The sequence below is a fragment of the Peromyscus eremicus genome, chromosome 8a, assembly GCF_949786415.1.
Source record: "Peromyscus eremicus chromosome 8a, PerEre_H2_v1, whole genome shotgun sequence".
NCBI lineage: Eukaryota > Metazoa > Chordata > Mammalia > Rodentia > Cricetidae > Peromyscus > Peromyscus eremicus.
The window spans coordinates 52,265,709-52,292,647 of NC_081423.1; the positions used below are offsets into that span (position 1 = coordinate 52,265,709).

The window sequence follows — 26,939 nt, forward strand, 5'->3', positions numbered from 1 at the left end:
GGTTATTCAATCCCGGTGTGTCCCCTAGCCAGGGGCCTGCCTCTATGTCGGCGCCACGCCCACTTGCCCATGCCCTTCTCCCGCCCTTAGGCCTGCTCTCCACGGCCCAAGCCCTGGGGCAGACAGGTAAGTAACGAGCCGAGCGACCGACTTGCGGTTGAAACCGGACTGGAGAGTAAAGTGGGTTTATTTTAAATGAAAGCCCGGAAAAGATCAATAAAACCGACTCTGGTGGGATTCGAACCCACAACCTTTGAATCGCTTTTCCGTCACTAGAAGTCCAATGCGCTATCCATTGCGCCACAGAGCCACATGGCGGGCGGCGCCTTCTTCCAGCTTACGGACACCAGCGTAGAAAACAAAGGGTAGCGCGGGAGTGTGTGTGCACGGAAATGGGCGGGGCGTCCCGGGAGCTGGAGGCGAAGCTCAGGCTAGCGGAAGGAGATGTGGGACACACGGGAGCTAGGTGGGGACCAGGGTGGGCGCAGGCGCAGGAGCAGGAGGGGCCGTCGCGGACTCTGAGCGAGCCCGCGGTGCAAAGCTCGGGCTGCTCCTAGCGTTACCAAGCTCAGGCTTGCTCGGTGCCCAGATCTGATCCCACTCAATAAACTTGTTTTGCCGTAAATCTCCGTGTCTTTGGTTCACTTGTTTCGCCTCTTTAGACTACGTCGTTCAGGGTCTCTGGGGCTCCTCGTTCCGGGTTTGAAATGCACAGCAAACGGAGTCCAGGTCGGTTCGTGCGATGATCTTTGTGCAGGCTTCCTTCTCCTCTCTTAGGAAGAGAACGGGAAATCATGGTTCTCACGCGGGTAGCGTGGCCGAGCGGTCTAAGGCGCTGGATTTAGGCTCCAGTCTCTTCGGAGGCGTGGGTTCGAATCCCACCGCTGCCAGGGCCAGAGTTTTTCTCCGGCGCCACCCTTCTGCAGTAGGAGAATCTTTTATATAAATAAAGGCGACTTTATTCAGTTTTACGACAACCAAAGCTTGGCGAGTGTTTCACCACCAACCTTCTTCCTTACTCTTGCCAACAGAACCCAAGACCCATTCCATATTCATAGCCAAGATTTGTGAGCAACCTTAAAAGTGACCTGTTTATAACCGATCTCCTTTGTAACCATGTCTCGAAATACATTACATTATGCCGTGTCATGTCATATATTTAAATTCAGCACAGATCCCAGTGTATGTAAAGTATTTTCTGTGAGTTCTATCTGGCAGTCCGTGATAGAGACTGCAACTACTCAACATGAAAAACTCCAAAATGATCTGTTTGGATGGTACTACTATAAACATGAAAACGCTAAGGTTCCACCGAGATTTGAACTCGGATCGCTGGATTCAGAGTCCAGAGTGCTAACCATTACACCATGGAACCCCCTCTGCTAGCGGTGCCTCGGAAATTACATACATTATTCTGCATCCTATTTTGCATATCACTCCAACTTTATCATTTACCGAAGCGAAACAAAGCATGAGGGAAACCAACTACTAGATGTGGTTATCGAGTACCTGAGATAGAAATGCTTCTTCTAAACTTGAAGATTACGAAAGACCAAAAATTTAGTTAAAATGCTGACTTTAAAATACCAATTTCAAGTTAGAATAAGATTTTCAAATATTTGTATTAAGCGAAATATACTATTAAAAGTAACTTCACCAACTTCTTTTTACTCTTCTTCATGTGACTTTTAGAAAAATTAAACTCGTATTCCTGGTTTACAGACACAGTGCTGCTCCCTCTTACTATCACTGGTCGAAATTCTGTTCCCAATTCATTTATCTACATCTCTTTTTAAAAGAAAGCAATCGTTTTGCTATTATATTGCTCTCGTCAAATAATGGCAAATAGAGATCTGTAGGTGTAGAGGTCTACAAAAGCCAAGCGCCCGAACAGGGACTTGAACCCTGGACCCTCAGATTAAAAGTCTGATGCTCTACCGACTGAGCTATCCGGGCTCTGAGCGAGTGACTGCACTCTTGCCTAAAAGAGTATTTTTCTATATTTCTGTATTGTAGTCATGTTCATTTAAATGACAAGGAAGGATGTATATTTGTGTCTAGGCTCCTGACATAATGAAGCCTAGTTGCTAATGCCGGTGCCTTTCTTAGAGGTCTGTCTAAGGAGGTCGCAGGGGCGGGAGCGCCACGCAGGCTGGAATCCCGAGGTGCCTAGACCGGCCACGCGGGGCCGCTGCGGGCTACGGGTTCCCCTGGTCCCGCCCGTCTTTCTTCCCTGGCCCTGGTGACCTAGATCTCCGCCACCTAGGGCACGTGGGTTGCCTCCCACGGTCTAGCAGGCAGGCTGAGGGAGGACTTGGAGCGTCAAGAATGTCACACGGGGGCCTCCAAATGCCGTCGGGCGGGCCTCCATTCGCTTGGCAGGCCCTATTCCGAAGGAGCTATTGAGGTCGGGAATACCAAAACTGGGGACAGAGAGGGAACTAGGCTTGAGGAGGAAATGGGTGTGTCGGTGGCAGGATGGAGAGAACAAGACCACCTGCCGCGTCCTGAGATGAGTGTGCTCTTCACTTGATTGTCGCTGGGGTCACGTGTGATTTATGAATTGGTGCAGCTTTCCGATGTACGGTGTGATTCACATGGCTGATTCACATGTAGGAATTCTGGTGCTCTGGTGCCCATTTCTGGTTTGGAAATAGGAGGAAAAGGGTCTGGGTGGAAACAGGGGAGTGGGTGAACATGGGCCTCAGGACATTAGTCAAGCCTCTGATCAGGCAGAGGGTAGTGTCCCAGTCACACACGCGTCATCTCCTCCTTGTCTCCCTCTGGCATTTGGTTCCTCCTCCCTTCTTCCCTCCCTCCCCAATGGACCCAGTCTCCTGATATCCATCTGGATGAGCCAGCCAGAGGGACCGGCTGTGTGTGTCAGAGGCAAGCAAACAAGTACTAAGGTGCAAGACTGTGGGCGGGGAGAGTACTCCAGAGCTACCAGTGGAGCTCCGGAGAGAAAGAGAGCGCGAGAGAGCGAGCCCAGGGACATCCCAGAGCTGGGCCCTTCCTCAGGCTCGCCCTTCCCCAGCCCCCCAGCCTTCTTCTGCCCAGGAGACGGCACTGTTCTACCTGTAGCTCACCTTCTCTGTTTTTGGGTTGTCGGGTCCCACCATGGCAGTTTACCGCCTGTGTGTAACCACTGGTTCCTACCTGAAGGCTGGCACACTGGACAACATCTACGCTACTTTGGTGGGCACCTGTGGCGAGAGCCCTAAGCAGAAGCTGGATCGTGTGGGCAGGGATTTCGCCACTGGATCGGTGAGTACACAGGAGAGATGGGAGACCTCTACGGAACAGACCTCACCGGGAACCTGACGGAGGGGAGGATTATTCTTGTTGGATTCCTCAAGCGGTGCTGAACTCAGGATGCTCAATATAACCTTGTCACCACTTCCTTTGTGGCCCCTGCCTTTTGAGTGATGATAAACCACGCCAACTGTTCTGAGACAGGGCTGTGGAGAAGAAGGAGCACTTGGAAGGGGCTCTGGGGACTTCCCCTGGCTTCTTGGCCCCTCCTCCTCCACTTCTTCTTCTCCTTCTTCTTCTTCTTCTTCTTCTTCTTCTTCTTCTTCTTATTATTATTATTATTATTATTATTATTATTATTATTATTATTTCCAGACAGGGTTTCTCTGGTTGTCCTGAAATTCACTCTGTAGACCAGGCTGGCCAGAACTACCTCTGCCTCCTGAGTGCTGGGAATAAAGGCGCGCACCATCACTGCTTGGCCTGGCTCCTCCCACTATTGACACTAGGCTCTGACCATGGATTTCCTGTTCTCTGGAAAGGGGTCTGCTTCCCTTTGTCAGCCCCTAGGATAGTTTGCTAGTGGCCCTACATAAAAGTGCCCTACTGGCCAAGGAGCCTAGGAACTCCAGCAAAACTCCGCACAGGCGCTAAGTATGGCGCCTGCTTCAGCATGGATGGAGACAGGCTCTTTTTCTCGCCACACAAAGGAACCACACGGATCAGCCAGCGCTCAGGCTTACATGCCAGAATAAGTGGAGGTGTTGTTGCACCCGTCCAAGTGCAAAGACGCCTCAGCACTTCCTCGCCTCTCACTGGCTTGTCTGCTGCCTCCACCACTGCAGGTTCAGAAGTACAAGGTGCGCTGTGCAGCAGAGCTGGGTGAGATCTTGCTGTTGCGCCTACACAAGGAGCGCTTCGCTTTCTTCTGCAAGGACCCCTGGTACTGCAGTCGAGTCAGTATCACGACCCCAGATGGCACCGTTATTCACTTCCCCAGCTATCAATGGATTGAGGGCTATTGCACCGTGGAGCTGCGACCGGGAACAGGTGGGCTAGGGACAAGGGCTGCACAGTACTGAAGCGCCCGTCTCTTTTGGGATTAGGAGTCGAGTCTCACAGAACTCAGGGTGTGGGGAAGAGGATTGGAGTTAGGAATGCTGGGGTCTCAAGTAGATAGCTTTTGATAAAGAGCATTGCTAAAGCCCCAACATGCAAGGGCCTTCTGAGTTTTCTCAGTAGTGTTTCTTCTTCTGGAGGTACACACAGACAGGCACACACAGACAGGCACACACAGACAGGCACACACAGACAGGCACACACAGACAGGTACACACAGACAGGTACACACAGACAGGCACACACAGACAGGTACACACAGACAGGCACACACAGACAGGTACACACAGACAGGCACACACACACACACACAGACGGGCACACACACACACACAGACGGGCACACACAGACAGGCACACACAGACAGGTACACACAGACAGGCACACACAGACAGGCACACACAGACAGGCACACACAGACAGGTACACACAGACAGGTACACACAGACAGGCACACACAGACAGGTACACACAGACAGGCATACACAGACAGGCACACATAGACAGAGACAGCAGATGCAGACAGATAATCTCACACCAGGCAGCTGACATCTCATGGCATCCCTCTGCATTTCTCCAGAATATGTTCTTCTAGAGCTCAAAAAGTAATTAACTTACAAGCTGATTTCAACAGGTGGGAAAGCCATGGGCATTTAGAGAATTTAGCCACAAAGACCCTGTGCCCTACTTCTTTCTAGCTTTTCTGATGGGGATGAAGTGTCTGGGAAGTGAGTTAGGCTCTCTTATTGAATTTTGGATTTCAAGGATACTGGTGTGAGGCCTTTCTGCTTCCAGAAGTGTCTGTTCCACAGAGGCAGCACTAGGGTTGCTTGTGTGTATCTGTGTGTGTGTGTGTGTATGTGTGTGTGTGTGTGCTGTGATATGTCTCAGAGATGAAAGAAGGGTATTCTACATTAAAGTGAACATCATTTCACAGACTACAATGCACTTTCCATAGACTTTACTATCAGTCCCCACTCACCATCGGAGAACATGAGGGCTTTATTAAAATGTATTTATTCAGCAGTCATCCAGTGTAGGCTATGAACATGATGCCAAGCGCCACGCCAGACACTGGAAGGGCAAACAATGAGTGGGACATGACTTCTGTCCTCAAGGAGAGTATTATCTAGAAAGGAGGCAATCGTGAACAGTGAGGGATGTGGTAATGTCTTCAAATCCATGATGAACAAACAAAGAGTGGGTGGACATTCCCCGAAGTGATGCACACAGAGTCAGCGCAGACTGTTCTCAAGAGGGTTCAGACAACACTCGCAGTAGGAAGCACTGTTTGAAAAGAGATGTATATGCAGAGTGGTTTTCATTCCCTACAGCAAGAACCATCTGTCAGGACTCTCTCCCCCTCCTTCTGGACCACAGGAAACGGGAACTCCAGGCCCGCCAGGAATGCTATCGGTGAGGGCGGCCTAATTTGACTTTTTGCCCCATCTTCATTCACACTTCAGCCTTACTCAGATTGTTCCTAACTCTGACTTCAGTTAAAAACGTGGGAACTCAATCCCACTCTAACAGTGACCTGAGTCTGGACCCAGAATGCCAATACCAATAGTTATCTTGGGCTGGGAATGTAGCTCTAGCTCAGGAGTAGAGCGCTTGCCTGCATTCTCTAGATCCCAAGTTTGATCCCTCACACACTCACGTAAAATCCCAAATCTGCCAGGCAGTAATCCCAGCGCTTGGGAGGCAGAGGCAGGCAGATCTCTGTGAATTCAAGGCCAGCCTGGTCTACAGAGTGAGATCCAGGATAGAAAAGGCACAGAGAGATCCTGTCTTGAAAAACAAAAAACAAACAAACAATCTCCCTTTAAACAACAACAACAAACCCCAAATCCAACACCATTAACCATTCTCATCCTCTGACTGCCCCTGATGTAAGTCAGATCCCCAATTTGGAAACAGTATTAATAATAATCTACCATTCTTGCCAGGCAGTGGTGGTGCACACCTTCAATCCCAGAGAACTCTCTGAGTTCGAGACCAGGCTGGTCTACAGAGTGGGTTCCAGGACAGCCAGGGCTACATAGTGAAACCCTGTCTCAAAAAAACAAAACAAAACAGACAAAAGTTTACCAATCTTAGTGCACCCTCAAACTCACCATACTTTTTATTTACTTATTTTCTTGAGATTGGGGTTGGGAATGTCTTACCAATGTAGCCCAGGCTGGCCCATCACAACCTTCAAATTATTGGGATTTCGGGTGCGTGTTACCACACTCAGTTTATCTTAATCATAATATAAGCCCATCTCTAAATCAGTGTGGGAATTTATGTCACCCTCAAGTGCTATTCCAGGGCTTAGGGCTGTGGTTCAGCAGTACGGTCTGTGCTTAGCACGCACAAGATGCTGAGTTTCACTCCCTATCTGAAGTTCAGAGCCATCACAGAGAAAATCCAATTCTTTGTCACAGAGAATTTTCTCTGTCACAAAGATATCCAGAAAGCAGAAAGCAGCAGTGGTCACCTGAAGTCATATTTTTAGAAGCTAAGGATCCTGTTTATTCCAAGATTAACCTACTTGTTCTGCCTCCACCCCTGGGCAGCTGGAAGATCTACGCCCCCGGTTTCCCGAGAATGGTGGATGTCAGCAGCTTTGAGGAGATGGAGTCAGATAAGAAATTTGCCTTGACCAAGACAATCCCTTGTGCAGACCAGGATGACAAGTGAGAACCAACGTTTGGAAAGGAGGTGGAGGGGAGGGATGTAGACGTTCGTTGAGATGGAGTCCGGCAGTGTGGAGGGAGAGTCCATGAGGAGTACAGTTTTGTCCACCTCTGAGGAGCAGGAGGGGGCACCAGTGATGGTCCTGAAGTGTTTAGTGGAGAGGGTAAGACATTACTTCTGCTCTGGAGCAGAAAGGGCAGGTTGAGCTAATAGTGAGCAGAGAACTATGAAATCTTGGGACAAGACTGAGAAAAGGGATTAAGGGGGCCAGGCTACAGATCCACTGACTGGTTCCTGTTCTCTGTGCCTGCCTCCCCTCAGCTCTGGGAACAGGTACGTGCCTGGCTTACCCATGAAGGTTGACCTCCCATCTCTGTTGCACATGGAGCCCAACATTCGATACTCAGCCACCAAGACAGCCTCACTGATCTTCACCGCCATTCCTGTGTGAGCCCACTGCTTCCCCTGCCCTTCTGAACCCCGTTCCTGCTTTCTGCTCATCCCATGGCCACCTCACAGTTCCCAACCCTTCTCTCTGCCCCTGTTTCCCCTCCCACAGATCTTCACACCTTCTTTTCCTTTCTCCTAGATTCCCTTTGCCTTGTCCTTCAATCTCCCTCCCTATGCCTGCTCTCAGGGCAGTTACCCTGGGCAGAGCATGGCCGCAGGAACCATATGAAGTAGGCTATAGAGAGGCTCTGTCCTTAAATCTTGAGGAGGTGAAGCCACATCATGTCAGGTTCAACTCCAAAGCCCATACTTTCTGGATGTGTAACTTTAATTGTTGTTGTTGATTTTTTTTTTTTTTTTTGAGACAGGGTCTCTCTACATAGCCCTGGCTGCCCTGGAACTCACTATGTAGACCAGGCTGGCCTTGAACTCACAGAGGAGTGCTGGGATTAAAGGCCTGAACCATCATGTCCTGACTAATGTAACCTTAATTTTTACATAGTCTCTGGACAATAGCCTGAAGGGTAAAATGACCCACTCACTCTGACCTCATAAGTCTAAAATTTATTTTATTATTACTTTTAAATTTATGTGTGTGTCTATGTGAGTGTGTGCCATACGTGTGCAGGTGCCCAAAGAGGCCAGAAGATGGCATCAGATCAGTTATAGGTGATTCTGAGCTGCTCCATGTGCGAACTGGTGTCGAACCCAGGCTCTTTGAGAGAAGTTAGTGTCTGTAATCACTGAACCATCTCTCCAACCCCCACCGTAAGTTTCAAGGAAAGACAAGTAAGATAATGCCGAGCACAAAATCTCTCGATCGATGGTCCCTTCAAGGAGATGCCTTTGGTAGAGAGAATCCATGGGATCACTTAAGGAGGCATGTTATATAGTTATATAGTGTATAGTTAATGTGATGTCAGGACAAGCGTCATCAGTTTAAGTCCACAGCTAGGATTTTAAGTGTATATGACTAGAGGGAGGAGTCCAATAGGGTCCCCTGGGTACATGAAGAAGGCAGGCCAGCGGGGTTTAGGATGTGGCTCTTCGTTACAAGGGCAGGATTGACACAAGCCTGGGAGGGAGGAAATGAGAGAAAAGCAAGTGACGGCTGAGTCCAGGGTGGGGACGGTGAGCCAAGGGTTCTATGAGAAAACGCATCTGGAGTGGCATGTGGAGGCCCACAGGAAAAGTCGAGAACTGGGTCTTCATTACCTGCACATGTGTGTCTAGAATGAGTCTTTAAAAAAAAAAAAAAGACAGCTGAAAGAGGGTGTAGATGGTCACAGAGGATGGTCTGTGATGATTGGCGTGTGCAGCAGCCACAGGTGGTTCAGACTTCAGGACAAGGATATATTCTCAAACTCAGGCGGAACCATGGGGCATCTGGGAAGGTAGAGAAGCCCCAAGTTGAGTCTGAGAAGGATGTTAAGGTCTAAGCAGGAATGGGATCACCAGTTGGGGGGTTCTGAGTAAGGTCAGAGGGGAGTGGGGGCTGTTCTTAGGCAGGCTTGCAGGAATTTAGGGGGAGTCAAGTGAAGAATGACTTCAAGGTATACTGTGAAGGACATTTGTGGCAATCCCGTGGAAAGGAAAAGTGTGTTTTTGCTTACTTGCCTCCTCAGCTTCTGCCTTCATGACTGTGTTCTCGAAGTTTTTCTCTGTAGCTCGGGCAGGCCTTGATCATGTGACCTTCCTGCCTTAGCCAGGCGAGGAGCTGGGACTATATAGCTGTCTTAGTGACCCCTCGCTACAGATCTCCTTGTTTCGAGCTCCATTCCCTTTCTTTTAGTTCAGCCCATTTGGTGAGTGTTTACGAGGCGATGGGCATGGCAGGATACACGGAGCCGAGTTCCATTGGGAATGCTCCCAGGCATGGGTTTCAGGGGAGGTCAGGCAAAGCTTCATACACAGATTGGAGTCTGAGTCGCACCTAGAAGACCAGACTGACCTATAGTAATAGGAGACGGCTTTCCAGCAGAGACTCAGCTTGAGAGGTAGGGGAAGCCAATCTTATTTCAAGATGTTTTTCTCCCTCTGATGCTCATGGGTGGAAAATAAAATCCAGACGGTAGAGACATCTACAAGGCGAAGAAGCACATCCGGAAGCTTGTCAACTCCACTCTTACCAGTTCAGGAGCGAACGAAGCACGTTACTGATTGTGTTTGGAAAGCAGGCTTTGCTTGGTCTTGCCTGGTGCACGGATAGGGCGGGAGAAGGCATTGCTAGGGTTATAGGAAGCTGCTGGAGGGAGCACCATGACCTACCCAGGCGTGGCGGTGGGGCTTATAGTCAGAAAGGCGTTTTGGAAGTTTGAAGAAAGCAGGTCAAAGCACCGGTGAGGGCGGTACCACTTCTGCCCGCACATGCGCACATGCGCTCCTTCCTCTCAGGGATGGCTGTGTTTGCAGCAGGACCCTGAAGTCTTCCGGCTTCACTTGAATGCTAGACTTTTCTCCCACGCGGGCTGCTAGGCACTTACGATTGGGAATGGCCCTATTGATTCTCCTACTGGTCCTCACATCCAGCTCTCACCTTCTGTCCCTCAGATCCTTGGGAATGAACATTCGTGGTCTGCTAGCCCGCAAGGGCTCCTGGAAGAAGCTGGATGACATCCGGAACATCTTCTGGTGTCACAAGACCTTCACTTCAGGTGTGCGGAGCCAGGCGGGGGCTGCCTGTCTTTTACTGTGTCTCATGTTCATGCCAGGTGCTGGATTCCAATGGGATGGGCTCCTGGCTTCACCAGTAGCGTCTTTCTAGATTTCCCCCAGGAGCCCAGGAACCTCCTCAGACAAGAATAGGAGAGAGGATATAGAGAAATTCTGCTTACCCAGAAGAGACTCATGGTCATTTAAGAAGTCCTGATTTTGGTCAGGGCCACATGACTCTCTTCCCTACTCCTATGACCAGGTGTTCTGGAACTTGGGGTCAGAGAGAATTTGGTTCTAATCCCAGCCTTGCCACTCGAGCGGGCAAGCCGCACCGCCTTACTGGCTCTCAGTGTCCAGCATTCAACTGAAAGTGCAGTTACGTCCACCTTGTACCGTTCAGGAGGACAACTGAAGCCAAAATGAGGAGCAGAGGGCTGGGCAGGACCCCAGTTTGGAACGTCGTTTCCAGACCCACTGGTTCCCTCTCTTGCCATCCCCTCAGAGTACGTCACAGCGCACTGGTGTGAGGACAGCTTCTTCGGGTGCCAGTACCTGAATGGTGTCAACCCTGTCATGCTCCATTGCCTCTCCAGCTTGCCAAGCAAGCTGCCTGTCACCAATGACATGGTGGCACCTTTGCTGGGACCAGGCACCTGCCTACAAACAGAGCTAGAGGTGGGTGAGGGTCTCGGCAGCGGGGCCCAACAGGAGGGAGGCAGGTGGGTTGCCGTTATGCACCAGGACTGTATGTGGAGGGTAGAGGCGGAATGGTCCAGGTCTGTGGGCCCCACCCACAGGGCACTCCTGTCTACCTTTCAAGAACAGATACGGAGGAGGGCCAGGTGGGACTTGGGATGGTCTGAGGCCTGTTTTAGGGTCTCAGCGATCCGAAGTGTTGAAGCCAAAGATGGTTGCTTTAGGGCAGGCCAGTAGGAACAATTACAAAGAACGAGGAACTCTGAGGATTGGAGTAGATGACAACCTAGTCTCTCTGTGACAGCCAAACCCTCAGACATTCTCCGAAGCTGGGGCAGTGGCTGACAAGCTCATTGTGTATTGACTTTCCTGTTGTTGGATACACTGAGGTCAGATCTCAGGAGGGGATTCCTTCTGAGCTGAGGGAGTAGGGTGGACGAGGTATTGGGGGAGGAGCAGAGGAAGTTGGCTTGTCCAAGCCCAGAGGCCAGGTGAGGGATTACACAACGACAGACTCATCTAGACCTCATTCCGGACATTCTGGGAAGGGTGCGGTACCGAGCGTTGGCCATTAGCGCAGGCAGCAAGAATTGCTGAATCTCGACGTGGGGACCTCAGCTCCTCCGTGTTGCAGAGAACAGAGAGGAAAAAAAGGGACACGGGGCGGGGGGCTAGTTAAGACTCTGTGTGCCTTCTGTAGAGGGGGCACATTTTCCTAGCGGATTACTGGATCCTGGCGGAGGCCCCTGTCCATTGCGTAAACGGCCGCCCACAGTACGTAGCCGCTCCGCTTTGCCTGCTGTGGCTCAACCCACAGGGGGTGCTGCTGCCGCTGGCCATCCAGGTGAGCCTGGGGGCGAGACTTTAGGGGGTGGAGCCTCAGGCTAATAGGCTTGAGTCACACCCCTTACTACTGTCTTACACAGCTCAGCCAGACACCGGGACCAGAGAGCCCCATCTTTCTGCCCACTGACTGCGAGTTGGACTGGCTGCTGGCCAAGACGTGGGTGCGCAACTCTGAGTTCTTGGTGCACGAGAACAACACGCACTTTCTGTGCACGCATTTGCTAAACGAGGCCTTCTCCATGGCCACACTGCGTCAGCTACCTCTATGTCATCCAATCTACAAGGTCCGCGGGACGCAGGGGCAGGACTAAAGGGGGCGGGGCCTGCAGGCCTTCCCGGACCTTCGACTCACGAGTGACCTCGTTCCTCTCTCAGCTCCTGCTTCCCCACACTCGATACACGCTGCAGGTGAACACCATCGCAAGAGCCACGTTTCTCAACCCAGAAGGCCTCGTGGACACGGTGCAGCCTCCCCGCCACAACCATAACCCCGCCCCTAAGTGTGCTTTGCCCCGCCCACAAGTCTTGCTCTGGCTCCCAAGACCCTTGTGTAATCTTTTCCTGCCTCTTCCCATAAGCTGCGTCTCTTTGCACATCTCCTGTTTGCCCCTCCCCTAAGCCTTGACCCAGCTGGCCAATCCCATCCGTGGGCTACACACCCTCAAAAGTAGGTTCAGTGGGCACGTCCTTAGCTCAGCACTGCTTGCTCCTAGTTGATCCTGAGATCTCATCTCTCCTGCGTTGTCATTCCTGTAGTTATCAATACCTCAAGGTCCCCTCCCACGCACACTGTAGGTCCTCAGTCCGCGAAGCCTGCATTAGGCAGGTCCGTGTGAGTGTTTGATTCGTGGTCCTTGACTGCTTGATAAATCACACGTGCTGCTCCCTGAGTCCCAGCTGGTCTCCGGACACTGTAGGTGGGGGTGTGAGCCAGCTTGGAAACTCCAGCTGTGTGCTGTGTCCCTAGGTCACGTCCATCGGTCGGCGCGGCCTCATCTACCTCATGAGCACAGGGCTGGCCCACTTCACCTACACGGATTTTTGCCTTCCGGATAGCCTACGGGCTCGCGGCGTCCTGAACATCCCCAACTACCACTACCGGGACGATGGCCTGAAGATCTGGGCGGCTATTGAGAGGTGTGGGGACCCTCAGGTCCTTCCAGCCACCAAGGTCTCCGGGCCCAGGGGGCAGCGTGGGCTCCTGTGTTCATGCCAGTTGGAGCTCTTGAGTCTTTAGGAGTTCTCAGATTCCACCCAGCATAAGACACTCTCAAGAGTGGGAACTGGCAGACAGGTTCCCTGTGAGATAGCCGCTGACTGTGAGCTGCAGGGGAGGAAGGGAAGGGGCACCTTGTCCATAGGAGTCAGAGGATCAGGGCTTGTTGAGACAATCACGTGCAGAACAAGGTGGACTCCTCTTCATTGCCTCCCTGGAGGAGACCCAAAACCTCCTTGGTTTAGGAGGAGGGGACTGAAGGGGAGCCTGGGCAGTGGTTCCAGCCAGATCTAGGGGTCCCACTGAACTCACCTGCCTTTGGGGGACTCCTCCTAAGGCCATCTGCCTCGCCCTCCCTGAATGTCAGTGGGCCTCAATGTCTGGCCTTGGCCTAGGCCCACACTCACTCCAGGGGTCCCAGCATTTTTTTCTTGCAGGTTTGTCTCAGAGATCGTGAGCTACTATTACCCCAGCGATGCCTCGGTGCTTCAGGATTCTGAGCTGCAGGCCTGGGTGGGTGAGATTTTTACTCAGGGATTCCTCGGCCGGGAGAATTCAGGTATTCCTCTTTGTCCTCATCCACACCACTCACAAGCTCTTGCTGATCCAATTCTCATCCTCATCTATCTACCTGTCCACCATAAACAGTTCTTATTACTGAATCCATACTATGTATTTTTTAAATTTTATTTATTATGTATACAATGTTCTGTCTGCACACCAGAAGAGGGCACCAGATCTTATTACAGATGGTTGTGAGCCACCATGTGGTTGCTGAGAATTGAACTCAGGACCTTTGGAAGAGCAGCCAGTGCTCTTAACCTCTGAGCCATCTCAGCAGCCTGAAATCCATACTATTAAATTACATTTAACGTGTTGCTGGGGACTGAACCCAAGGCCTCACTCATATTAAGCCTTAGCACCTCCCTGTCTTCTGGCATGGCTCCTCTCAGTTTCTGTTCCTTAAACGCAGTGACAAGCAGATGTCCCACACCACCCTTCCTTCCTTAGTATTCTCTCAGTCCCAGGGAAGATGAGACCTCTTGCTTCCCGGTGGTCCTAACTCTCGGCCATCCTGGCTCTGAGACTCCTTTCTATACATCCCAATGGTAGAGTTCCTGGTTCAGAAAGCCAGCATTGCCTTTTCAAAATGATTCTCTCTCTCTCTCTCTCTCTCTCTCTCTCTCTCTCTCTCTCTCTCTCTCTCTCTCTCTCTCTCATTGTTTTGAGATAGGATCTCACTATATAGTCCTTACTGGCCTGGAACCAGGCTGGCCTCAAACTCACAAGCTCAGTCTGCCTCAACCTCTTGAGTGCTGGGACTAAAGGCCTGTGCCACTGTGACCAGCTGTTTTCATTTTTTAAATCTTTTAATTACATTTTTTGTTTGTTTTGTGTGTATAGGGCATACAACAGTGCATGCGTAGATAACTTAGTCTGTTCTCTCTTTCCGCTGCATGGATGGGTCCCAGGGATTGAATTCAGGGCATCAGGTTAGGCACCAAGTGCCTTTACCCACTGAGCTTTCTGTCTGGGTTGTATTAAAGTGGCTGGAATGCCCACCCACCATTTACCTTGGCCTGAATCTTCTCAGTAGGGATGTGGCTTTCAGCCGACTAATTGCTCCTGGTCTATCTGGGGAGATCCAAGGAAGAGGGTAGTTTCAAGTCACCTCCAAATAGAGCAGCTACTGCAGTCCTATCCAGAAGGACTTTGTGCTTTTGTTGTTGTTGGTGGTGGTGTTTTTTGTTTTTTGTTTTTTTGTTTTTCGAGACAGAGTTTCTCTGTGTAGTTTTGGTGCCTGTCTTGGATCTTGCTCTGTAGACCAGGCTGCCCTCTAACTCACAGAGATCTCCCTGGCTTTGCCTCCCAAGTGCTAGGATTAAAGGTGTGCGCCACCACCACCCAGCAACTTTGTACTTTTTTATCTTTTAGACAATATTTTTCAAACATAGAGGACAGTAGAGTCCACCTTAGTGAACACTCCTTTACCTTCCTACCAGATTCTACAGTATTTTGCCACATTTGATTAATCTGTTGCTTTTATTTCTGGAGTTTGTTTGATTTGGACAGCATCTTGCTATGTAGCCCTAACTGGCCTGGAACTCCATAGGTAGACCAGGCTAGCCCAGGCCTTCAATTTGCAGAGATCTGCCTGCCTCTGTGCCCTACGGAATACTGGAATTAAAGGCATGTGCCACCACACCTGGCCCACAGTTCCATTTTGATAACTTTTTGTAGTTCTGGAGCTCAAACCCAGGGGTTCCTACATGGTAGATAAGTGTTGTACCACTGAGCTATATACGCTTAGCCCTACACTTACCAAAATCGTCAGCACTCAGCAATGTCACCCTCACATCTAGTCCATAGCCACACTTCCCCATTTTTCTCTGTTTTCCTCCATTGATCCAACTGGGATAGGAGCCAACCAAGGACCACATTTTATTTAAACTTTAAAGATTCTTTTAACTGAAAGCAGCATTTTGTGGAGTTTTTTGTTGTTTGTTTTGTTTTGTTGACAAGGTCTCACTATAGTCCATACTGGCTTGGAACTCTGTATGAAGACCAGGCTGGCCTCAGACTCTCAGAGATCTGCCTGCCCTTTCCTACCTAGTGTTAGGACTAAAGGCATGCACCACACGCCTGGCCCCCTGCTTTTCATAGTCACACAACACGCAGTTACAGAAAAGCCCAGGCTCACGCTGGACAAGGTGTCACCTTCGAATTTATTTCATATGTGACCCATCTTGTCCCTGTCTTGTGTGGTTTTGATAAATGGGAAGGAATGTATACAGGTTGCACATTTTTGGCAAGAATACTTCTCAGGTGATGCTGTGTTCTGTGCTTTGCATCATATTGAGAGACGCCTGATGTCAGCTTGTCTCGACATTAACAAGGCCAGGAGTGATTTCTAGGTTAAGGTGATGACAGCTAGATCTGTCTCGGATATTTTAAAGGGTGACCTTTCCCTGTGTTTTGCAAACCCACTGTTAATCAGGATCCTGGCTGCTTCGTTTCGCCAGGCTTATTTGTTTCCTGTTTAAGACTCAAATTGAGATTTGATTACTGCTGGGTCAGTTCCCCTCTGTATTAAACTTGTCTATGAGTCTACACACTCCAACGTTCTTCAGATTGACAACAGCTCTTCCAACCAGTACAAACTTACTCTGGATTTTAATTTAAAGCTTAAACATATTTGTTAAGCTGTCAGGGACTTGGGCTTACATATTCCAGGGGGCGGGGCCAGGAGGGGGCGCGGGGTTGTGGGGACTTCTTTATTCCCAACTTCCAAACTTAGATGATCGACTATGATGGAAAGTTCAGAGAATCCCGACCCACTCCGGCCTAGTGACTGGTCCTCAGTCCTGGTCCTCCTGTGCTCAGTCTGACTCTAGACCTCTGAGTGCTCTTTGGCTCATACTCCCTTCTGTCTTCCTGGACCAGCTGGATGGTTCATCTTTTATTGTCTGCATGGTTTCTCATCATCAGCACCCTAGTTCCAGATCAGGGATTCTGCATTGTGCCGGCTGCTTGTCCATCGGTTTCCCCTCCCCCAGCCTCTTGAGGCTCACTCATTAAGCCTGAGGATCACACACACACCCCTACCCCCCCCCCCCAAGCCCTGCAGCCGGCAGTCCTCAGAAACATTGAAGAAACCCATGTCCCCCTGCTCTACCACAGCCTTAGCATCAATCGGGTCCCCACCCAGCCCCCTCACCCTCCTCATCCGGTGCCTTGCCACTCCTGTTCCTTACTATCTCATCTACTCACTTTACTCAACCAATAATTACAGGGCTCTTAATATTTATTAAGTATCGTTCTAGATGCTGGGGTTTAGCAGTGACCAAATAGACAAAATTTGTGTTCTTTTTTGTTTGTTTGTTTTTTGGTTTTTTCAAGACAGGGTTTCTCTGTGTAGCCCTGCCTATCTTGAAACTTGTTCTATAGCCCAGGCTACCCACAAATTCACAGAAATCCTCCTGCCTCTGCCTCCTAAGTGTTGGGATTAAAGGTATGGCCCCCTGCCCCACCACTCAGCAAAACTTCTTTTCTTAATGGAGCTTACCATGCTTTGGGGGGAGACAGAAATGGTCAACAAATATGTCAGATGGCTATGAATGTTGGGAAGAAAACCAGAACCTCATTAGGGAAAATATTTCATATAGATAGCCAAAGAAAGACAGACTGAGGAGCTAGAGCTCAGAAACATTGGGTGGAGATCTCATGGGATTGAGGATACTCATTGTGTGGATTTGGGATGAGAATACTCAGGCAGTGGTAGGGTAGGTGCAAAGGCCCTGGGGTCTGGCTATACCAGTGTGTTTGAGGAATATCACAAAGACTATGTAGCTGGAGTAGAGTAAGCAAAGGGAAGAAAGGAGCAGGTAAAGTGAGCCACAGGGGAACTCTTTAGAAGGTTCTAGTGAAAGGTGACATCACCTGATGTGTGTGTGTGTGTGTGTGTGTGTGTGTGTGTGTGTGTGTGTGTGTGATGGGGATCTAATTCAGGGCCTTGTATGTGCTATACTTTCCTCCTCCACCTGATTTAGCCCCACAAAGGAAAAGGATGGAAGTGACGGGAGAGATGTTGGTGACGGGAGAGATGTCAGTGACGGGAAAACATGGCGGACAGGAATGACGGGCCTCTGGAAGTCTTTGCTGATAGCTACAATGGCAGATAAGAGGAGGCATGAGCACACAGATTTGATCTGAGCAACTGGATAAAGAATATAGTTGGCCGGCCAGACATGGTGTCTTTAATCCCAGCACATGGGAGGCAGAGGCAGGTAGATAGATCTCCATGGGTTTGAGGCCACTCTGGTCTACAGAGTGAGTTCTAGGTTCCAGGACATCTAGGGTTACATACAGACCTTGTTTTTTTAAATAAATAAATGAATATAAAAAGCTGGTTGAGCCTGAGCCTTTAATTCTAGCACTCAGGAGGCAGAGGCAGGCAGATCTCTAGTTCAAGGCCAGCCTGGTCGGCAAAGCAAGTTCCAGGACAGCCTGAGTTGTTACATAGAGAAACCCTGTCTTGAAAAAACAAAAACAAAAAAAAAAAGTGCAGTTGTCCCTTAGCATCTGAGAGGGATCAGTTACACACACACACACACACACACACACACTGCTAGTACCAAAATTCATGCTCTCCCCCCTGGGATGTTTGTTTTCTCCTTAAGACACACATTGGGGTTTAGCTATTACTGGTTCAACTCTCCTGTCTCGCTTTAGTAAGCTGTGATTTCATTCCTCAGTGCAAGGGAGTAAAGCCATGGACTTGGATGAGGTCTGTGTGGTACAAAGAAAGCAAGATGGAGGACTGAGCTCAGCCTGACAATGTTCTCTTCTGCTAGTCACTTACTTACTGATCTATTTGTTTCAAGACATGGTCTCATATATTTCAGGTTGGCCTTAAGCTCAATAAGTAGCCAAGGATAACCTTGAACTAGTCTTCCTACTTCCACTCTGGAATACATAAGAAAAAAAAAAGAAAGAAAAGAAAAGAAAGAAAGAAAAAAAAAGAAGAAAAGAAAAAGGGTCGGGCAGTGGTGCACACCTTTAATCCCAGCACTTGGGAGGCAGAGCCAGGCGGATCTCTGTGAGTTCGAGGGCAGCCTAGTCTACAGGGCAAGATCCAGGACAGGCACCAAAACTACATAGAGAAGCTTTGTCTGGAAAAACAAAAACAACAACAACAAAAAGACACACTACCGATTAAGCCATGCCCTCAGCCCTTCTGCGTTATCTTTTTAAATGATTTTTTTTATTGTTCTACTTATTATTTTTATTACATTTATTTATTTTGTCTGTGCATGCATGTGATGCATAAGTGTGAGTAAAGACGTGCACATCATGCCATAAATGTGAGGTCAAGAAGACGACTTGAGCCGGGCGGTGGTGTCGCACGCCTTTAATCCCAGCACTCGGGAGGCAGAGGCAGGTGGATCTTTGTGAGTTCGAGGCCAGCCTGGTCTACAGAGCGAGATCCAGGAAAAGGTGCAAAGCTACACAGAGAAACCCTGTCTCAAATAAAAAAAAAAAAAAAAAAGAAGACGACTTGAAGGAGTTGGTTCTTTCCTTTCACGATGTGTGGCCCCCTGGGGTCAAACTCAAGTTTTCAGGCTTGGTTAACATGGTCCTTCACCATTTGGCTGGCCCTTTTTTTTTGTTTGTTTGTTTGTTTTTGAGATGAGATTTCACTGCAGTGCTCAATCAGCTTTGAACTCCTAGGTTCAAGCAGCCCTGCCTCAACTTCCCCCAAATCTGGGACTGTAGATGCAGACCTCTGCACTTGGCCTCTGTCAACTTTCTTTATTTAAATCTCACCTATGCCTCAACCAGGGAGGTGGGGCGGGGCGGGTGGGGGGGTTCGGGTGGGGGTGGAGAACACAGGGACTCCTCTTCCTGGGATGATGTGGTCCTAGCTCCTATTTCTGTCCTGTGCGTCTTCCCTAGGATCCAGACTCTTCCTTTAATCTCCCTTTCAGCCTTCCTCACTGCACTTTCCAGTAACATGCTCTTCTGCTAAGCCAGGCAGAGGATGCCTTCCTGGTGGTGTCTTGCGTGGATGTTGGTAACATGAGTTGAACTAATTCTTCAAGTTGCTAATATAGGCTAGAGATGGATGTAGAGATGGAAGCGCCTTCCAAGTTAGAGAGAGGCAGTTGGGTGCTGGGCTCTGTCAGGAGTCTGGTTTTTCATCATTTTCTAGTCTAGCAACCAGATCCTATCCTGACCCCCTTTAAAGACCAGAGCCCTTGGTGGTGGCCACCTCAGCACTAATTTTAGTGTCCAGATAGCTGTAGCCCATGTTTAGCCCTTAATCCTTCACTCTCCCATAGTGTGAGCCCCTATACTGAGAAACCCCAGGGAACCCAGCGCCTCCCAATCCACATCCACACCCTCTTCCTTTCTTCTCCACACCCAGGCTTCCCAAGCAGGCTGTGCACTCCAGGAGAGCTTGTGAAGTATCTCACTGCAATCATCTTTAACTGCTCCGCCCAGCACGCTGCAGTCAATAGTGGGCAGGTAAGGCTGGGGAGAGCAGGCCTAGGGGCACTGGGCCACCCAAGGTGTTAAGTTCCAAAGGTGTATTAGGCTTGGCAATGGACTTGAGGTCAGAGTTCTGGTTGAGTGAATGGGTGGGTCAGGGTTGGGGTGGGATTATGACCATTAGGGTTGGAGTGGCGACTGGGTGGAGGGAAGGGCTAGCGTTGAGTGATGGCTGGGTGGAGCTGCATCCAGAGTGACAATGGGGACTCTGGGGAGCTTATATTGGGAATAGAACTTGACCTTGGCAAGAACTGGCTACACAGAGCATCACGTTGCTCCAAGGCATGCCAGCCCAAGGCCTTTGTCCAGGATTACCTCCTCTCTGGGTTCTCCTCCCTCCGGGGTGACTCATTCTACCCAGTCTTGGAACACTGGGTGGAGAATGACGGGGTGAGCTGGGCTTATGGCCCACTTCTTGGACTTTGCATAGTCTTCTCACTTCTAAACTTAGAGATCTGGGATGGTAGAGGCAGGATCAGGAATGATAGGATGCTTATGCTCATCCAATTGGGGTGCTGGGGGTCTCTCCACAGCATGACTTTGGGGCCTGGATGCCCAATGCCCCATCAACTATGAGGCAGCCCCCTCCTCAGACTAAGGGGACTACAACAATGAAGAGTTACCTAGACACCCTCCCAGAAGTGAACACCACCTGCAGCAGCCTTCTCCTCTTCTGGTTGATCAGTCAGGAGCCCAAAGACCAGGTGTGTGCATGGAGGTGTGGGGCAGAGGTTGGGCATTGCGGGGCCTAGGCCATGGAGTGCTCTGGAGGCAGAGGGTTGAAGGCTGATTGCTGGGATTAGTGTCCACTGCTCAGACGCCGTGAGAGTCCTTTTGTCTTCACAGGAAATGATACTTGATCTCCAAGGACACACATAGAAGCAAATGCCCTTTAGCGACTAGGTTATAACTTCTATGTGATTTACAAGTCATCCATCCATCCATCCATCCATCCATCCATCCATCCATCCAATCACTCATTCATCCACCAACCACTCATTGATCCACCCAAGCATTAAACATGGGGTTCCTCCCACATGTCAGCATAGTGCTTGATGCTAGGTATATAAGGTTGAATGAGACCCCCCACCCCCACCCTCTTGACACCTTCATGTGACATACAGGTGAATGAAGAGGGACATCAGAGTATTGTTGGAAGTACTCCTGTATTAATCCTCCATTCAAGATCTCTTCCTGAGCACTCATGGTGTACCAGGCATTGGTGGGAAGCAACGCATATTGTTAAGTACTGGGATAGAGGCAAGGATAGAGCCTTGTGAAACCCAAGAAAGCTTCATGGAGTAGGTGACATGCAAGCTGAAACCTGTGGGACAAGTAGGAGTTTGGCAGGCAGAGGAGGGCCAACGTTGGTTTCTAGGCAAAGGGAGGGACACCCAGGAGTGGAAGGGAGAGTCTCGTGTGTTCTTATGATCACTGAGGCTCAGGGAAGTGACACGGCAGGGCAGGGTGAAGGGTAAGGTGGGACTTTACATAGTATTTATTCAGAGGACAATGAGGCCACTCAAGGCTTTTAAACGAGAAGGGACATGACTGAATTTGTTTCAGCAAGGGTGTTCGACTGGCTGTGTCAGTGGCTGAGAGGGATAGGTTTGGAGAGAGGAGGTGAGGCAGCTAAGGAGTTGAGGCTAAAGTGAGCAGCGATTGAATCATCGGTTACCATCATGGCCATTCACATATTGCCTTGTCCCATCACGCCACTCTGACTTCTTGATCTTGCCTCCAAGCCAGGGTCACACGTCACCTGTGAACGCCCTCATTTCTCATGGTTGGCTTTGTGTGGGTAGAAATATGGCAGATTTTTTTTTTTAATCTCTCTAGCAACTTTTTTCTTTCTTTAAATTTTTATTCTTTGTTTTGTTTTGCTTTTTGGTTTTTTGTTTTTGTTTTTCGAGAAAGAGTCTCTTTATGTAGTCCTGGCTGTCCTGGAGCTCACAGAGTAGTCCAGGTTGGCCTGTACCTTACAGAGATCCTCCTGCCTCTGTGTCCCAAGTGCTGGATTAAAGCTGTGTACCACAACTCCTGTGTCTTCTTTTTTTTTTTTTTTTTTTTTTTTTTTTTTTTTTTTTTTTTGAGGATCAGGAGAGATACCTCAGTAGTTAGAACCTTTTTTGCTCCTCCAGAGGACTCAAGTTTGGTTTTTAGCACCCACATGGAAGCTAACAACTGTCTGTAACTCCAGTTCCAGGGGATCCAACATCCTTTCTGGCCTCTGTGGGCACTAAACATTCTTGTGTTATATACATACATGCATGTAGGCAAAAGCACTCATACATATAAAATAAACACGATTAATCTTTAAAAAATGATTATTTTTGAAACAAGTTTCTCAGTGTTTCCCAGGCTGGCCTTGAAGTCCTAGGTTCAAGTCCTTCTCCTGTTTCAGCCTCTATAGAGATTAGGACCATAGGCATGTATCACAATGAAGTACCTCCCCAACTCTTCCTAGCAAGTTTTAAAAAAATTACATTTATGTATTTATTTATTGGGGGATGGGGTGCACATTCCTGGGCATGTGTTGGAGGTCAGAGGACAATTTTGGGAGTCAGTGCTCTCCTACCCACCCCAAATTCAAGGCACCCTGCTTGGCATCAAGCCCTTTTATCTACTGGTCCATCTCTTTGACCCTTTCCTAGAAAATTTTCACTTACCATCTTCTACTATGGAGTCCACAGGAACTTATCCTTAGACCCTGCCCCTTGCTGTTCCTTTGATCTGTGTCTCAATCATTGAATCAGATATAAAGTATAGTATCTTAAAATACAAAAGGTGGTGCACACCTTTAATCTCAGGACTCAGGAGGCAGAGGCAGGCGGATTTCTGAGTTTGAGGCCAGCCTGGTCTACAGAGTAAGTTCCAGGACAGCCAGGACTACACAGAGAAACCCTGTCTCAAAATCAATCAATCAAACAAACAAACAATACAAAGCAAGTAAGCAGCTATATTTAAGATGCTTAGTATAGTGCTGGTGAACATCTGGAGGGGAGGAAATTGAGGTTCAGAAGTTAAGCAATTTGCTTAGCTCACAAAGCAAGTATGTGGTGGCTTTGAATTTAGTCTGTCATGTTGCTGTGTTCTGCTCTTTTCATGATTATACTTTACTTTTAGAAATTAGGTATCAGTGTGATAAATAAAACATAAAGCTGTATTTTTTTTTTTTTTTGAGTCAGGTCTCCATTGTAGCCCTGGCTGTCCTGGTACTCGCTCTGTAGACCATGTTGGCCTTGAACTCACAGAGATCCTCCTGCCTCTGCCTCCTCCGTGCTGGTATTGAAGGAGTGTATTACCATGCTGTACTTTTAAAATATATTTTATTATTTTAGTAATGTGTATATGGGTGTAAATACATGCACAGGTGAGTGCAGGTGCCCACAGAATCCAGAAGAAGGTGCCAGATCATCTGGATTGGAGTAACAGGTGATTGTAAGCTGCTGAATGTGGGTGGTGGGAACCAAAGTCAGGTCCTCTGCAACAATAATTTATGCTCTTAACCACCGAGCCCGTTTCTGTCTTTTTTTTTTTTTTAAAGCTAACAATAAATCAGGTGTGGTGGTTCATACCTGTAATTCCAGAGGCTGAATCAGGAGGCTTACTGCAAGTTTGAAGCCCACCTGGGCTATACAGTGACTTCCAGGGCAACCTGAGCTACAGGCTGAACAAAGGCTAGTACTATAAAGAAATTATAAACAATTCTTAACCTTTTGGTTGGGAGCCTAGCTTTCAACAGCTGCACCCTCTCTTCTTCTAATCAAGAACATGAATACACACTGGAATAGGAAAGGGAGATAATGCAGAGGAAGTTTTAAAATTGTAAGACTATACAGCTTACAGTTTCATGGACACAAAGTTGGAAACCTGGATGAAAGCTATGATTTTCTAAGTCAACCCAAACAACTGACGTTTTAGAAGAGATGCAGACCATACAGAAGGGCTGTGTGACAGCGCAGGATGGTAATTGCAGAAGAGTTACCCGCTCTAGTCTGGATCAAAGGCAATCGAAACACAACCTCACCCAGTTCCTCTGTCTTTCAGACTTCTGGAAGCACAGGAAAAGGCAGAATCTTCCTCAATCATGGGAGCCTGATTCTCCAACTAGGAGAAGCTGTGACCTTAAGGGAGGTGGATCTCATTAGAGGGCTCCAGTCCCGGGTTCACACTTAACATCTTCGTGACCTCTCTAATTTGGCCACACTAAGCCTCAATTTCTTTATCTATAAAGCGAGGCTGATAAAAGACCGTCTTAAGGGTTGTTGTATGGTTGTGATGGCTCACATAAAGTGTCAGCTGTAATTAAGAAAATGAAATTATAAACTCCCCTACTTAGTTCCAACAATCTTAAAAATGTATCAGCCAGTAAAGGCAAGTACTGTGTGGTAAACAACAATGTGCCATGGCAAGGTCTAGCTTTTTCTAAGAATGAAAGGTTGGTTCACCTTATGAAACTTAGCGACATCATTTGTCCCATCGACACTGAGGCATAGTGTATAATTAGCCCAACACTGGCTGAAAAATTGCTTGATCAGTGCAATCAACCATTACTGATAAAAGCTGTTTCGAATGAAGCTCCCATGAAGGAATTTTGATTAAAGCATACCTTTTTGTTGGTTTGTTTTGTTTTGTTTTTCTAGGCAAAGTTTCTCTGTGTAACATCCCTGGCTGTCCTGGCACTCGCTCTGTAGACCAGGCTGGCCTCAAACTCACAGAGATCCACCTGCCTGGCCCTAAAGCTTATCTTTAGAAAACACTGTGTTTATGATGAAATAATAGATGTCTTTTTAAAATCAGGGACAAGAACTGGGCAGTGGTGGTGCAAGCCTTTAATCTCATCACTCAGGAGGCAGAGGCAAGTGGATCTCTGAGTTCGAGGCTACCCTGGTCTACAGAGTGAGTTCCAGGACAGCCAGGGCTACACAGAGAAATTCTGTCTCAGTGGGGAAAAAAAGAAAAGACAGGAAAAAAAATCAGGGACAAGAAATAATGCCCACTATTCCTGCTTTTATTTAGCATTAGTCTGAAGGCCTTCACCAATGCAATCAAATGGGAACGAGGAATGTTAAGGTATCAGTAGCACTGGTGTTGTATAAAGATTAGGAAACTGGACCCTTGCATTTATTTATTTGTTTGTTTGTTTGTTTTTCGAGACAGGGTTTCTCTGTGTAGTTTTGGTGCCGGTCATAGATCTTGCTCTGTAGACCAGACTGGCCTTGAACTCAGAGATCCACCTGGCTCTGCCTCCTGAGTGCTGGGATTAAAGGTGTGTGCCATCACCGCCTGGCAGGACCTGTGCATTTTGACGGTGACCTGTGGTATGACAGTGATCTTGGAAGGACAATCCTATACACAGGATGGCATTGACTGAAGTTCTCTGTGAGATTCCTTGATTGTGGTGGTCATGTGGGAAAGTGTGGCAATGTTTTGGTGATAGTGATTAATATATATATACACACACACACACACACACACACACACACACACACACACACACATATATATGGCAAAGGTTTCATGATGTCAGATAATTGTAAAGACCTCAGAACCAGGATGCTGGTTGTCCTCAGGGGTTGGATTTAGTAAACCTATGTGGTGACAGATACATTCTTGGACCTGTTTTCTGGAATACGTTTGCTAACCTCTTTTGAATGGTGACTGTGATCGTGTTCTTTGAGTTTAAAGGGTGGAGGTGAGGAGGGGCTAGACTTAAAACTTTTCTTCCATCTTCCTTTTTGAGATCCAAGAATCGACTTTCAGAGTCAGAGTGACATGACAAGGACTGTCAGGAGGGGGAGCACTCCGACTAGGTTGCTGGGGCCCAAGTCACAGTCTGTGCTCTGTGCTTCACAGGCTTCTGGGGTTGGGGCTTAGTTACTTTTCTATTGCTGTGACAAAACACCACGACCGAGGCAAGTTATAAAAGAAAACATTTAATTGAGGGCTCACAGTTCCAGAGGGTTAGGGTCCATGATGGTCATGGCGGGGAGCATGGCACCAGGCAGGCATGGTGCTGGAGCAGTAGCTGAGAGCTTATATCTGATCCACAAGCTCAAGATGTTGTTTTCATTTGTTTGTTGTTTGTTTGTTTGAGACAGGGTCTCACTATGTAGCTCTGGCTGTCCTGAACTCACTATGTAGACTGCTTTGGCTTCAAACTCACAGAGATCTGTCTGCTTCTGCCCTAGTGCTGGGATTAAAGGCATGTACTACCACACATGGCAAGGTGTTTTAAAACTAGGAATGGCGTGGGCTTTTGAAAACCCACCCCTGTGACACACCTCATCCAACAAGGGCACACCTCCAAATCCTTCCCAAACAGTTCCATCATTCAAATATATGAGCCGTTGGGGGCCATTCTCATTCAAAGTACCACAGGGGGTTGTTCTGAATCATGCTGCAGTGAAGTGGTGGGTTGGGGCTATGGTTTGAAGGGCTTATGTTCTCCATGGCAGTAACCGATTTGTGTGTTTAGGTAACACTTTGACTTTAGTTGTTGACATGTGAACCTTCATTACTACCTGTCTCATCTTGAATATCTTCCTAACATCTCGACCTGTTTTTTCCTAGAGGCCTCTGGGCACTTACCCAGATGAACACTTCACAGAGGAGGCCCCACAGCAAAGCATTGCGGCCTTCCAGAACTGCCTGGCACAGATCTCCAGGGACATCAGGGAACGCAACCAGAACCTGGCACTACCTTATACCTACTTGGACCCTCCCCTCATCGAGAACAGTGTCTCTATCTAAGCCCCACTTCACACCATCCCCGACGAAAAGAAGTTCCAACTAAAGGGAAGGCCGTCGTCTTCCTAAGGCCTTCCAGTCCCTTCCCGCCTCCCTCATCTTGAACCTTCTCTGCCTATGGGACCAAGATGGCCCTCATATTATATAAATGGGCCCTAAGCTGTGAGGGACCAGTACAGCAGTGTTCAGGTGAAAGCCGCTGATTAAAGTCAA

The 26,939-nt window shown here is 48.5% G+C and overlaps 1 protein-coding gene and 4 non-coding genes across 5 annotated transcripts; 2 read left to right on the forward strand and 3 right to left on the reverse strand.

The window, feature by feature from the left end:
• Nucleotides 1-223: 223 nt before the first annotated feature.
• Trnar-ucu (transfer RNA arginine (anticodon UCU)) lies at nucleotides 224-310 on the reverse strand. Its single transcript is given in 2 exon segments — nucleotides 224-259; nucleotides 274-310. It is a non-coding gene; the product is annotated as a tRNA-Arg (tRNA).
• Nucleotides 311-808: 498 nt separating this feature from the next.
• On the forward strand, nucleotides 809-890 carry Trnal-uag (transfer RNA leucine (anticodon UAG)). The gene has a single exon. It is a non-coding gene; the product is annotated as a tRNA-Leu (tRNA).
• Nucleotides 891-1,303: 413 nt separating this feature from the next.
• On the reverse strand, nucleotides 1,304-1,375 carry Trnaq-cug (transfer RNA glutamine (anticodon CUG)). Its single transcript has one exon. It is a non-coding gene; the product is annotated as a tRNA-Gln (tRNA).
• Nucleotides 1,376-1,883: 508 nt separating this feature from the next.
• Trnak-uuu (transfer RNA lysine (anticodon UUU)) lies at nucleotides 1,884-1,956 on the reverse strand. Its single transcript has one exon. It is a non-coding gene; the product is annotated as a tRNA-Lys (tRNA).
• Nucleotides 1,957-3,105: 1,149 nt separating this feature from the next.
• On the forward strand, nucleotides 3,106-26,939 carry Aloxe3 (arachidonate lipoxygenase 3). Its single transcript, XM_059269436.1, has 15 exons — nucleotides 3,106-3,267; nucleotides 4,101-4,305; nucleotides 5,710-5,791; nucleotides 6,937-7,056; nucleotides 7,379-7,504; nucleotides 10,058-10,161; nucleotides 10,665-10,837; nucleotides 11,559-11,702; nucleotides 11,785-11,988; nucleotides 12,080-12,166; nucleotides 12,672-12,841; nucleotides 13,358-13,479; nucleotides 19,849-19,949; nucleotides 20,507-20,677; nucleotides 26,550-26,939. The coding sequence occupies exons 1-15, from the start codon at nucleotides 3,121-3,123 to the stop codon at nucleotides 26,727-26,729; spliced, it is 2,136 nt and encodes a 711-aa protein (XP_059125419.1). The 5' UTR covers nucleotides 3,106-3,120; the 3' UTR covers nucleotides 26,730-26,939.

What these genes read in the sequence shown, in the direction of transcription:
- Aloxe3 (XM_059269436.1), top strand. Translation starts at nt 3,121, where the DNA reads ATGGCAGTTTACCGCCTGTGTGTAACCACTGGTTCCTACCTGAAGGCT. An exon ending in ATCTTCACCGCCATTCCTGT is followed by an intron (nt 7,505 to 10,057) that starts GTGAGCCCACTG and finishes TCTGTCCCTCAG; the next exon opens with ATCCTTGGGAATGAACATTC. An exon ending in CCTCGGCCGGGAGAATTCAG is followed by an intron (nt 13,480 to 19,848) that starts GTATTCCTCTTT and finishes CTCCACACCCAG; the next exon opens with GCTTCCCAAGCAGGCTGTGC.